The sequence below is a fragment of the Acipenser ruthenus genome, chromosome 44 (assembly GCF_902713425.1).
Source record: "Acipenser ruthenus chromosome 44, fAciRut3.2 maternal haplotype, whole genome shotgun sequence".
Classification (NCBI taxonomy): Eukaryota; Metazoa; Chordata; class Actinopteri; order Acipenseriformes; family Acipenseridae; genus Acipenser; species Acipenser ruthenus.
Genome location: NC_081232.1, coordinates 9,188,558 through 9,200,499, shown reverse-complemented (window position 1 = coordinate 9,200,499; position 11,942 = coordinate 9,188,558). Strand labels below are relative to the sequence as shown.

Here is an 11,942-nt window from a genome sequence, read left to right as displayed (position 1 = left end):
ATCGTCTATAATACATCTTTGTTAGTGTATTAACGCAACACTGTGTTGATGGTGCTGTTGCCAGCGTGTGAATTGCATGGGGTGTATCATTATACACAGAGTATAGGACAGATAGATAACGGGATGTGAGGTTCTGATTCATAGTGGTTGTTTTATAATGAAGTGTTTGCATCCTCCCCACTGCTCTGCTCAAAATCCTCTCGGCTACCAGCGGCGGAAGGGAGCGGTGAAAGAGAACACGAAAGCGAAAGTATTGCCAGATTCTACAAAACATCAAAACCCGAGCCTGCAGTCATGCGAACAAGGTTATATTCTGCGATCCTTCGTCATGCTGTAGTGCAGGCTTCATATAATACTATATTGTGCAAATACATACAATATTCGGTGTTCGGAAGAAGACTTTAACGGCACATTATTGTCGGTTCGTGATAGTTTATCAATCACAAGGGACGGTAAGTGTACATTGTTTCCGTTTATTTAGGCCCCTATCTGTTTGGTTGGTTGTTTGTCGCGTTTTTTCTGTCATACGTTTTCTGTTTGGTTGTTTGTTTAACTATTTTGTCGCCTTTTTTCTGTTATACGTTTTCTTTGTTGCCTTTATTTCAGAATTTACACTCATGGTGCTCGGACACGCCTAAACCACCTGCCATGCCAAAAATATTTCCATGACCCTATATATAGAATGAACTAACTTTGCTTCAGAAAATACTACTATTATGGCTTCTGGCAGACTTACGCGATGTCGTTTTGAAGTTTCTTTGACTACATGAGATGTTAAATAAAAGATCTAAATGATGTTCACCTAGTTGTTTTTTTAAATGGTCTCTCCTAAAATTCTAGGAGATTCAAAACCTTTTCATATATATATATATATATATATATATATATATATATATATATATATATATATATATATATATATATATAGTTGTAGGCTATTTTAAGCGCCGTGGTTCATAGACACGCCTTCAGATTGCTGACAGTAAACACGTGTATTCTGAATGGGCCGCCTTGTTATTTGGTCACACTCGCCCGCCGCACCGAGCAAACATTATAAGTTGAGACACGTAACCACAAGACCACACAATAAATCATTTACAAGTATTTAACTTGACAGACCCACCAAAATGACCACTAATAATTCATCGACCCGTTAATATATCTTATATAATCTTATATAATGTGCTTTTGTATCGGTAGGATCTTAACTGGCACTAAGCCGGCTGGTTTCACTGGCGTTTCCCCTCGTTTATAAAGTGCAACAGCTGCACAAAACAAGTTCCTCCTATAAATACTCATTACCCTTTCTGTGCAGGTCGGTAACATGTGAGAGTTCCTGTTTGTTCAGCCCTGGTGTAAAATGGCGGCGCTAGTTTGAGGTTTTCCTGTAATATTAGTAATATAGAAACTCCACAAACTGCCGCTCGATTTTTCTTCCACTCTCGTAGAAAGAACCGCTAGAAACAGAAGACTCCCCATTGTATTGTGGGGTTGGTTTTTACACGGATATTAATAGTACTGTTTTTATATATATATATATATATATATATAGAGAGAGAGAGAGAGAGAGAGAGAGAGAGAGAGAGAGAGATAGTTACTGCACCATCATGTAATGAAAATAAACTACAAAATGATATTGCAAATAATATCCAGCTGGTTTTATGGGTAACCTTTAATCATTAATTTCTTAACACTTGGAACAATTTCATTGTGATCAATTAAGCAGGTGAAAATGTCATGACTTATCTGTCTACTGTCATGACTTATTTAAGGCGGTACGGCTGAATTATAATTTTAGATAGTCTTGGTTTGTTTAATTTAACAATTCCTGCTTTGAAACTTCATGTTGTATTTGATTTTTGTATAATGTATTACATTTGTACTCAGACATAAACTAAACATAAACCAAAACTAACTAAAATTGTAATCCAGACCGTACCACCTTAAATAAGTCATGACAGTAAACAAGTCATGACATTTTCTCAGCATGTAAACTGGCCCAATGACCAGAGTTCCCTTAATTGAACAAGGTATTTGCTTAATTGATCAATAACTTCCATGTGTTCCCAGTCTTTAGAAATTAGCGATTTAGGGTGACCTACAAAACTTACTGGATAGGGGCTCTCCAGGACTGTGTTTGGGCAGCACTGATGCAAAACTTTTGGCCAGAGTTGTATGTACTAACTTCATAGATTCACCCTTCATGGAGTCGCATGCGGTCCCACAGCAGATGCGTGCTATCCTCAACACGCCTGTTAGTTTTTAGAACGTGTCACCCTTTCTCTAAAGACATTTAAAATATATGGGTTTGTTTCTTAAGCCCTGATGTTCAGTAAATCAAACTAGCAGCGTAATTCATATATCTTAACCGCTAATGTTAACGTTATTGATATTAATCATAATTTATAACTCCCGTTCTGTGTGTGTGTGTATGTGTGTGTATATATATGTATATATATATATTACTGTAAGTGGACCTCAAGCCCTCTGCCTTTTTTCTACCCCCCCGCTCACTGGATTCTTCCCATACTCTGTCCAATATACCTGACCCTGTGATTGTTTTATAGGAATGAGAGGAACGGGGTGTTTGCTGAGATCTGAAGGGATCCTCCTTCTCCTTCTCCAGGTGTACTGTGCATACGCAGGTGAGAGAAAGAAACAATATATTCTGTACCTGTCAGAGTTTTAAAGCAAAGTCTGACACCAACTGTGATTCTAACATGAAATACTTACTGTACTGCTATTATGGCTTCCGGTAGACTTTTTTTTTGCGATATCATTTTGAAGTTTCTTTTGATTACACAATGTTAAATCAAAGATCTAAATTATGTTCACTTAGTTTATTTATTTAATTATGTCTCAATCCTAAAATTATATATTGAACCAGTGGGTGGGGCTTGCTATTATCACATGACTGGAATGGTATGAGGAAGGCTGTTCAGTACCAGCACTTAAGATTCTACAGGGAAGCCCAAAGCAGCTCAAAGCAGCCCAAAGCAGCTCAAAGCAGCCCAAAGCAGCTCAAAGCAGCCCAAAGCAGCTCAAAGCAGCCCAAAGCAGCTCAAAGCAGCCCAAAGCAGCTCAAAGCAGCTCAAAGCAGCCCAAAGCAGCTCAAAGCAGCTCAAAGCCAGGTCAAAGTAGCTCAAAGCAGCTCCAGCTCAAAGCAGCTCAAAGCAGCCCAAAGCAGCTCAAAGCAGCTCAAAGTAGCTCAAAGCAGCTCAAAGCAGCCCAAAGCAGCCCAAAGCAGCTCAAAGCCAGGTCAAGGCACATTGAGAAACATGATAATAAGTAACGATTGCAAATGGCACGCATTCAAATGAGCTCCCTGCTCACTCCATTAGTATAGGGACTGATAGGAATTTACATGGAAGTGACTAACCTTGTTTCCTGTATCCTCAGACAATTTTAAAGTGGAAGTTCCAGTTGAACCCATGTCTGCCCATGTGGGGAGCAGCGTCCTGCTTCCCTGCCGCATCTCCACAGGTGTCAACGCCGTGAGGATGGAGGTGAGGTGGGTGAAAAACGGAGATGAAACCGTGCATGTCTACGTATCCGGAGCCGACCTGGAAGGCCGGCAGAGTCTAGGATTCAAAGGCAGAACTCACCTCGATAAAGAAGCACTGGGAGCCGGGAACGTGTCTCTGCAGCTGAACGACGTCAGAGTCTCGGACGAAGGAAGCTATCAGTGTTACGTAGTTTCAGAGAGCTGGTTCACTGACTCCACCATGAAGTTAAAGGTCTCGGGTGAGTTTGAATGGCTTTACCTCTACAGCGGTGGCCACAGGTTTTGCATCGCCCCTATAGAATACATTTTTGACTTCATAAAGTCGAATGAAAGCTGCTGAATAATGTTCCGTTAACATATTGAATTACACACCGCTTTGTAGTTTTTTTTTAAAAAAAATTTAACGAAAAACAGACGAATTTAAAAATGTGACTTTTTAGAAATCTAACATGAAGTACTTACTGTACTGCTATTATGGCTTCCGGTAGACTTTTTCTGCAAAATCATTTTGCAGTTTCTTTGATTACAGGATGTTAAATAAAAGATCTACATTGTGTTCATTATGTATATACATTTTTTGTTTTTAATAATTGTCTCAATCCTAAAATTGAAGGTGATGCAAAACTTTTGGCCACAGCTGTAGATATATATATATATAATCTATTTATTTATCAATAGCTTTTTTATTACCCTTACTTAAATCACACATTGACACAAGCCAAAGCCCTTGTCTACTTGACTTGGACATGAGTAGAAGAAAAACAGCCGATGTAATTCCTACACAGACACCTGCAGGTCTAGAATTCAGTCCTCAATTATATACTGCTTTGCTGTCAATATCCAAGTAAAAAAACATACCATAACCAACTTTTATTTAGCCCATTTTCATTGAGACGAGGGAATGTGTTGACCAAGAGAATACTGCAAAATTACTGAGTGTTTTTATTATTTATATATTTTTAATTGACTTTGCGTTTAAAGGCAGTCAATCGCAGGCCTACCGATATTCAGAGTAACGTGATGTCACGAGTTTCTTTGTAACGGATAAAACAAAGCGTCTGCTAAATGACTCATTTATTATAATAATGATAACAACAATGGGTTAATGGCGTACAGCGTGTGATGCGTAGAATCTGATTGTCTGAACAGTGATGTCAAGCTTATTTGACCCTTCCTCCCCTCTCCCTCTTCCTATCCGCAGCCGTGGGCAGCTCCCCGCGCTTCACTGTGGCTGGCCGGCTGGACAGTGACGTCACTCTGCAGTGTGACTCGGAGGGCTGGTTTCCTAAGCCGGAGCTGCAGTGGAGGAATGTGAAGGGTGCTGATTTAACAGGGAGGGCTGTTCTCACTGAGAAGCCAGGAGCAGACGGGCTCTTCACTCTCCAGAGCACTCTGCAGATATCGGAACAGGAGGCCGATGAGATCACCTGTCTTATTAGACATGGGGAGGAGAGGAGAGTCCTGGAGTCCCGAGTCCACATCGGGGGTCAGTCAAACCTGCTCCCTTTTTCTGTACCAGTTGGAAAATTCCTTCTCAGTCCTGACTCCATATTATTAGTTTATTCGACAGACGCTTTTATCCAGGATGACTTACAGGTGTTACAGGGCAGTACAGGGTTACAGTAAGATTCATATTTAAATACAGTGTCGTTTACAGTAAGTGCAAATAATACTACTACTAGAATACATCATGAACTAGGGTGAAACAAGTTAAGATTGCAACAAGTTATATATCTACAATGACATTTAAACCCATAGATTGACAACCTTTTGCTTCTTTTCTCACTAAATATCTTGGGCTCCATGAATAAATAAGCTTCCCCCCTCCCTCCCTTTCAAATGCAGGCATTTTAATGAGACAGTGAGTCGCCCCCCCAAGTGCAGTGACACCTCAAAATGTTTCCTATCAATGAAAGCAAACCGATTGACTGTAAATACTGCTATCAACTAAATGAAATGATTGTCAGAAACCCTGGACTGTTCAAATCCAATGATCTTGTGTCCTGTTCTTGAACCCTGGACTGTGCAAATCCAATGATCTTGTGTGCTGTTCTTGATAACTGGACTGTGCAAATCCAATGATCTTGTGTCCTGTTCTTCTGTAGGTGTATTCTTCTCCCTGGTCGCCCCCTCATGGAAGGGCTTCTCAGTGTTTTTTATAGTTTGTCTCGTACTCTTTGCCTTGTGCATCTCTGTGGCCGTGTACTACTACAGGAAGAAAGAAGGTAAGGACTTTTATCAACAGCAGATACTGCAAATACTTCAATGCTCTGTAATGCAATGCACTCTGTTACTAGATTTGAATGAATGCAAGATTGAAACATGAAAATATTCACTCTGAAGCTTTGCAGAAAAAATATTATTCAACTCTACAGCTGTGGCCAAAAGTTTTGCATCACCCTCCCTTATATAGAATGAACTCAGTCAGATTCATAGAGTCCAGTGAAAGCTGCTGAATAATGTTCCCTTGTTAACATATTGAATTCCACACCCTCTATATAGAATGAACTCACTCAGCTTCATAGAGTCCAATGAAAGCTGCTGAATAATGTTCCCTTGTTAACATATTGAATTCCACACCCTCTATATAGAATGAACTCACTCAGCTTCACAGAGTCCAATGAAAGCTGCTGAATAATGTTCCCTTGTTCACATATTGAATTCCACCCCCTCTATATAGAATGAACTCCCTCAGCTTCAGAGAGTCCAATGAAAGCTGCTGAATAATGTTCCCTTGTTAACATATTGAATTCCACACCCTCTATATAGAATGAACTCACTCAGCTTCATAGAGTCCAATGAAAGCTGCTGAATAATGTTCCCTTGTTAACATAATGAATTCCACCCCCTCTATATAGAATGAACTCCCTCAGCTTCATAGAGTCCAATGAAAGCTGCTGAATAATGTTCCCTTGTTAACATATTGAATTCCACACCCTCTATATAGAATGAACTCACTCAGCTTCACAGAGTCCAATGAAAGCTGCTGAATAATGTTCCCTTGTTAACATATTGAATTCCACCCCCTCTATATAGAATGAACTCCCTCAGCTTCAGAGAGTCTAATGAAAGCTGCTGAATAATGTTCCCTTGTTAACATATTGAATTACACACCAGCGCTTTGTAGATTTCCAGATACTTAACGAAAAACTGACATGAAAAACATGGCATTTCTGTTACTATTCTGGCTTGCAATATAAATGTATAGTTTCATGATGTTAAATAAAAAATCTAAATTATGTTCATATAGTGTTTTATTGAATTGTCTCAATCCTGAAATCCTAGGTGATGTGGAACTTCTGTCCGCAGCTGTAGCTGTCTCAACACTTCCTGTCTCTCATGATTGATTACGGTCACATCACATGCGCTGTATGAATGTGTTTGTGATGCGTGTATTGTTTTGTGACCCGGCTAATATGTAGAGATGATTATATTGTAATATGTTCCTTTTGTTTCAGCCACCAAGGAAATTCAGAGACAGAATCTTGTAGCAGGTAAAGTGAATTCATTAAACAAATTCACACATAATGTAAACTGGTGTACATGAGTCAGCACTCGTATATCCAGCTCTCAATAATACCTCATCACTGTAATCTGTCATAATGGCACGGGGCAGACCAACAGAGTAGAACAGGGGTCCAGTGGTTAAAGAAAGGGGCTTGATGTCAGGAGGCTCCGGGTTCAATCCCAGCTCAGCCACTGTGAGTGACCCTGAGCAAGTCACTTCACCTCCTTGTGCTCAGTCCTTCGGATGAGACGTAAAACAAACGAGCTCCTATTGGAAGTGACTCTGCAGCAGCAGCAGCAGTTGTTGATGATGCAGAGTTCACCCCCGTAGTCTCTGTAAGTCGCTTTGGATAAAAGCGTCTGCTGAATGACTGAAATAAGAGTAGAGTTTAACCGTGACTGTGGAGATCCAATGGTCCTTTTGAGCACAGTGCTTTTGCACATGGCAGCAAGCAGAGACTCCTGGGGGCGGTGCATGCGTTTACTCAAACTAAACTCCAGGGGGCGTGCCAAGACAGAAACGGTCAATCAGAGGGCAGAACTCAGGTAAGATGAATGCAATTCGAACGAGACGAACCCCTTTTAAACATTCTACTCATAAAAAACTCTCCTTTCTTTCAGAGTGCGATGACCTTCGTCAAGAAATAAGTAAGATTTTCTTTTTTTTTAATGCAGTAATCACTTTAATTTGATCAAGCTATATATACCCTGTTAGGATAAACAAGATCTGGATTTGTTTCAGAGCATTTTACAGCACTGGGGATTTCAAAAGTGCCGCATCACGTGATAAGCTGTAGGTTTATTCACATCCGATCCCAGGCCAGTATAGTCTGAGAGTCTAGTTATTTAGCCACTGCAGCCTCTAAACATAGAAACACAGTTGTTGAAATGTTTGTCTGCTTTACTGAGATTAATATGCACCACATCACTCACAATACATACTGCTGTAGATTGACAGCACTGAAGACATTGCCAGGGCTGTTATTGACTGGTATTGAAACTCTTCTATTTTCTCTCAACAGAATCCAAAGGATTTGTCCTCAAATCAGGTAAACTTGACTTTCTTAGTTTTTTCTAATTTAATTGTTTTTACCTGTGCAGAATTTCTGAATGGAGTTCTGGATGAACTGCCTGTAATCTCACAAGATCCACTTAAACAGACAGGAGAAGAAACAGACACTTTCAATATCTCTCTCTCACACACACATTACACTGAGGAAAGCATTCACAGAAATGCTTGGCTTGGGTTCTTATAGTGTAGTAATTAATACTGTAATGTGTATTACTCTAAAATAAATGAGTTATGAATGAACTGTGTGCAGAATTATTTAACAGCATTATTTTCCTCTGTTTGTTTTATTTCTGATAGAATGGAAGCAGATCCAATCTGAATCAGGTAAGTTGTTTGTTTTTACAAAACTAATCAGCCACTTACTTTTATCTACGAAGGTATTTCTCAATAACATTGAAGATAGAGAGCGCTGTCATTCACAATACAGAATTGTTATTCCAAAGTGTGATTTGCAGCATTTTGTGTGAATGGAAATAATGTTAATTAATGTTACAAAACTAGCAACAAGCAGGCATTGAATTGACATGACATTGTTACCAGTGTTTGTAGTATTAACAGTTTACTGTGCATGGTGAAATGTATTAAGTGCTGCGTCTCATTCTGGATTCTCTCTAGCATCTATTCAAATTCAGCTGCAGAATGGCTGGGCAAACAGCACTATTGCAAATGATGCCGCGTTGCTAAGCAGATACTTGAAATAAGGAATTCACTAAATGTTGTTGTATTATTTAGGGTTAAACACACAGATCTGGACAAAATTTTTGCATCACCTAGAAGTTTAGGATCGAGACATAATTAAAAAAAACTATATAAACATAAGTTAGATCTTTTATTTACCATCATGATGTAATCAAAAGAAAATACTTAATGATATTGCAAAAAAAATAATAATAATAAAGGCTACTGGAAGCCATAGTAGCAGTACAGTAAGTAATTTATGTTAGATTTCAAAATGTCAGTTATTTTCATTATCTTGGAAAACTACAAACCTGTTTCTAATTCAATATGTTAACATAACATTATTGAGCAGGTTTACATTCGACTTTATGAAGCAAAATTAGTTTATTCTATATTGAGGGTGATGCGAAACTTTTGGCCAGAGCTGTAGTTTCTTCATCATATAAAGCACTTGTAAAAACACCATAAATGATCTTTGAATGAATCCATCCATAGTAAAATATATCTATTGCTGTACATTAAAAATCTATGTCTATTAACATTGATGATTAAGGGTGCTTGCTTCTCGTCTCCAGTGGCTGTGACTCTGGACCCTGATACAGCACACTGTCGTCTCACTGTGTCTGAAGATGGGAAACGTGTGAGAAATGACTACAATGACAAGAATGTCCCCAACACTGAACAGAGATTTGATCAACAGCACTTTGTGCTGGGCAGGGAGGGGTTCACCTCAGGGAGACACTACTGGGAGGTGGAGGTGGGGAAGAGGGATAACTGGAAACTGGGTGTGGCCAGCGAGTCTGCCAAGAGGAAAGGAGTTTTCGATCTGAGTCCCAAGGAAGGTTACTGGATGCTCCAGTTACTCCATGGACATGATCTCAGTGCCTTGACCGACCCCGTGACCCCTCTCAAGGTGCTGCCCCCCCTGACGGTTGGGGTGCATCTGGATTATGAAGAGGGCAAGCTCTCCTTTTACAGGGTGGAGGATCGTTGTGTTATTTACACCTTCCTGGGGAAATTCTCTGGGAAACTCTTCCCTTTATTTGATCCAGGAATTGAAGGGGAAGAACTTGTGATCCTGAACAAAGATCAATCAGATAATTATCTTTCACTCGAAATGGGACCCGACAAAACTGGTATGTTTCATGTTCAGCAAAATTGAGAAAAACTAACATGGTCAGTTATATATAACAATACAATATGATTAAAATTTGTATGGGAAAAAAGGTCAAGATCTAAATGAAGTTACTATAGTGTTTTTTTTTTTTTATCTCCTATTAGAATTCACCAACTTTTATTTGAAATATTTAGACTCGTATTTCCTCAATCAGATATCCTGCTTGCATATTCATATTAGATTTGCTGGTTTAAGAGTGGTCTTGGTTTGTATAGAAAAGCCACAGGGATGAATGTTCGCTTTTCCATGTAGTTGATATTTACACTGAAGCTGGAATATCACCTGGATATTATTGCTGGCTGAGATTAATGTTCTGACTTGTGCTATATTGATGCTAATCTTCTTTTACATTTTTTTCATTGTATTTTACTAACTTTTTGATAAAATTAAGATTACATATTTAACAATACACTGTATTCTGTATTATATATGGCTGTGTTATACAGTGTATAACTATAGCAGGTTGTGTTTTGTTTCTTGTTTCTGTTTCTACTGTTCTGTGTGTTTTAAATACAGCAGCACCCTAAATAAAGGAATGCCATTGTAACCATGACTACAGGGGGTCATTCATTCACTGCAGACTTCAATGACAGTTTTTCTCAAGTGCCAAAGCACCCTTACAGATGCAATTATTAAAATCACTGAACACAAACAGAGCACGACAGTTCTGGGATTTTGAGAAACACTGCGTGCGCTCGCAAAGTCACACGGCATTAACTATGGGGCACCAGGTGTGAAAAACAAACTAAAAGAACAGTATTTTAAGTATTTACCAGGTATTTCACTTAATCACTAACTTTACTTAGATTTTAAATAAAGTTTTAATTGCTAACGACAAAAACATACTTCAAAGTTTTGAAATGTCTACTTTCAGGTACAATTTATAAATATTGAAAACGTGTATCACAAATTAAACATTTGAAGTCAATATGACAGATTAAATCTGGAACTTTTCTTTATATAATTGGTGATTCAACATTTAGCTGACACGTTAAATCTGGGAATATAACAAATAAATCTGTGAAAAAAATACATGGACCTTAAATCTTTATTTTACACTCAGCATCCAGCATTTCACTAACAGATCATGCCGAAATACACGATCTCTCAGCATTTTAAAATAAGTTCAATCTTTGTTGTTAGCAATTAAAGCTGAAAAAATAATTCTGGAAAAATTCAAATATATTCCCTCATCCAGATGAAGACAACAATTAACAAGTTTTTGTTTTTAATTTATTGGTCCAATTAAACATTTAGTTTAATATATAATTGTTTTTCTTCAACTAATATGATTTCAGTCCCTCACAATTCTCTGTTGTATTGCTCCTGTGCTCTTGATGTAGGTGTGGTTACTCGTGTTAGAAGATAAGGAAGAAGAGGATAGCCAGTCTCCCAACAACCATCCACATTGGAAGACACCCTCCTCTCCAATGACTTTAGCATCACTATTTGTCCACATAATGGATGCATTGTGCGCCAGCAGTATTATACAGACTGTGATCGAGAGACAGGCTTCACTGCAGAGTTCTACCTCCACAGATTCTATAAAAATACAAATAAATCCATTAGGATCCTTTTTTCCTTTTTTGGGGGGGGAGGGGGGGCAGGTTTGGAGGAAGAAGCCTGAGTCTCAGTTTCAAGTTTCACCCCCCTCCCCCCCCACTTACACCCCCTCATTCTATGATGATGTGTGCAATGTAATGGGGAAAAGAAAGCTAACTGGACGTATTTAATAGCCCTGCAAAACAGTGTTGTGTTTTCAAACAAATTTAAATTAAATTAAATCTAATGAACCAATAATCATTTTTTATAACAAATTATGAAATGGAAATGTGTATATATGTATTAGTGCCATAAGAGACAGGGAAGGGGCTATCAGTTTACAGTAGTAGAATATACAATACGAGATTTTAAGTTGGTAAAGTGCGCCACCTGCTGTTGAAATTCAATAATGCAGGAGACTAAAGACTAAAGAGATAGTTATCCACAAACTAAACACACAA

General features: G+C 38.6%; 1 protein-coding gene across 1 annotated transcript; it reads left to right on the top strand.

Annotated features, from left to right (window-relative positions):
- The first annotated feature begins 22 nt into the window (after positions 1-22).
- LOC117398775 (butyrophilin subfamily 1 member A1-like) lies at positions 23-10,492 on the top strand. Its single transcript, XM_033997841.3, has 10 exons — positions 23-452; positions 2,568-2,645; positions 3,400-3,744; positions 4,707-4,991; positions 5,611-5,730; positions 6,964-6,999; positions 7,634-7,660; positions 8,035-8,061; positions 8,382-8,408; positions 9,338-10,492. The coding sequence occupies exons 2-10, from the start codon at positions 2,570-2,572 to the stop codon at positions 9,922-9,924; spliced, it is 1,530 nt and encodes a 509-aa protein (XP_033853732.2). The 5' UTR covers positions 23-452; positions 2,568-2,569; the 3' UTR covers positions 9,925-10,492.
- The last annotated feature ends 1,450 nt before the right edge of the window (positions 10,493-11,942 follow it).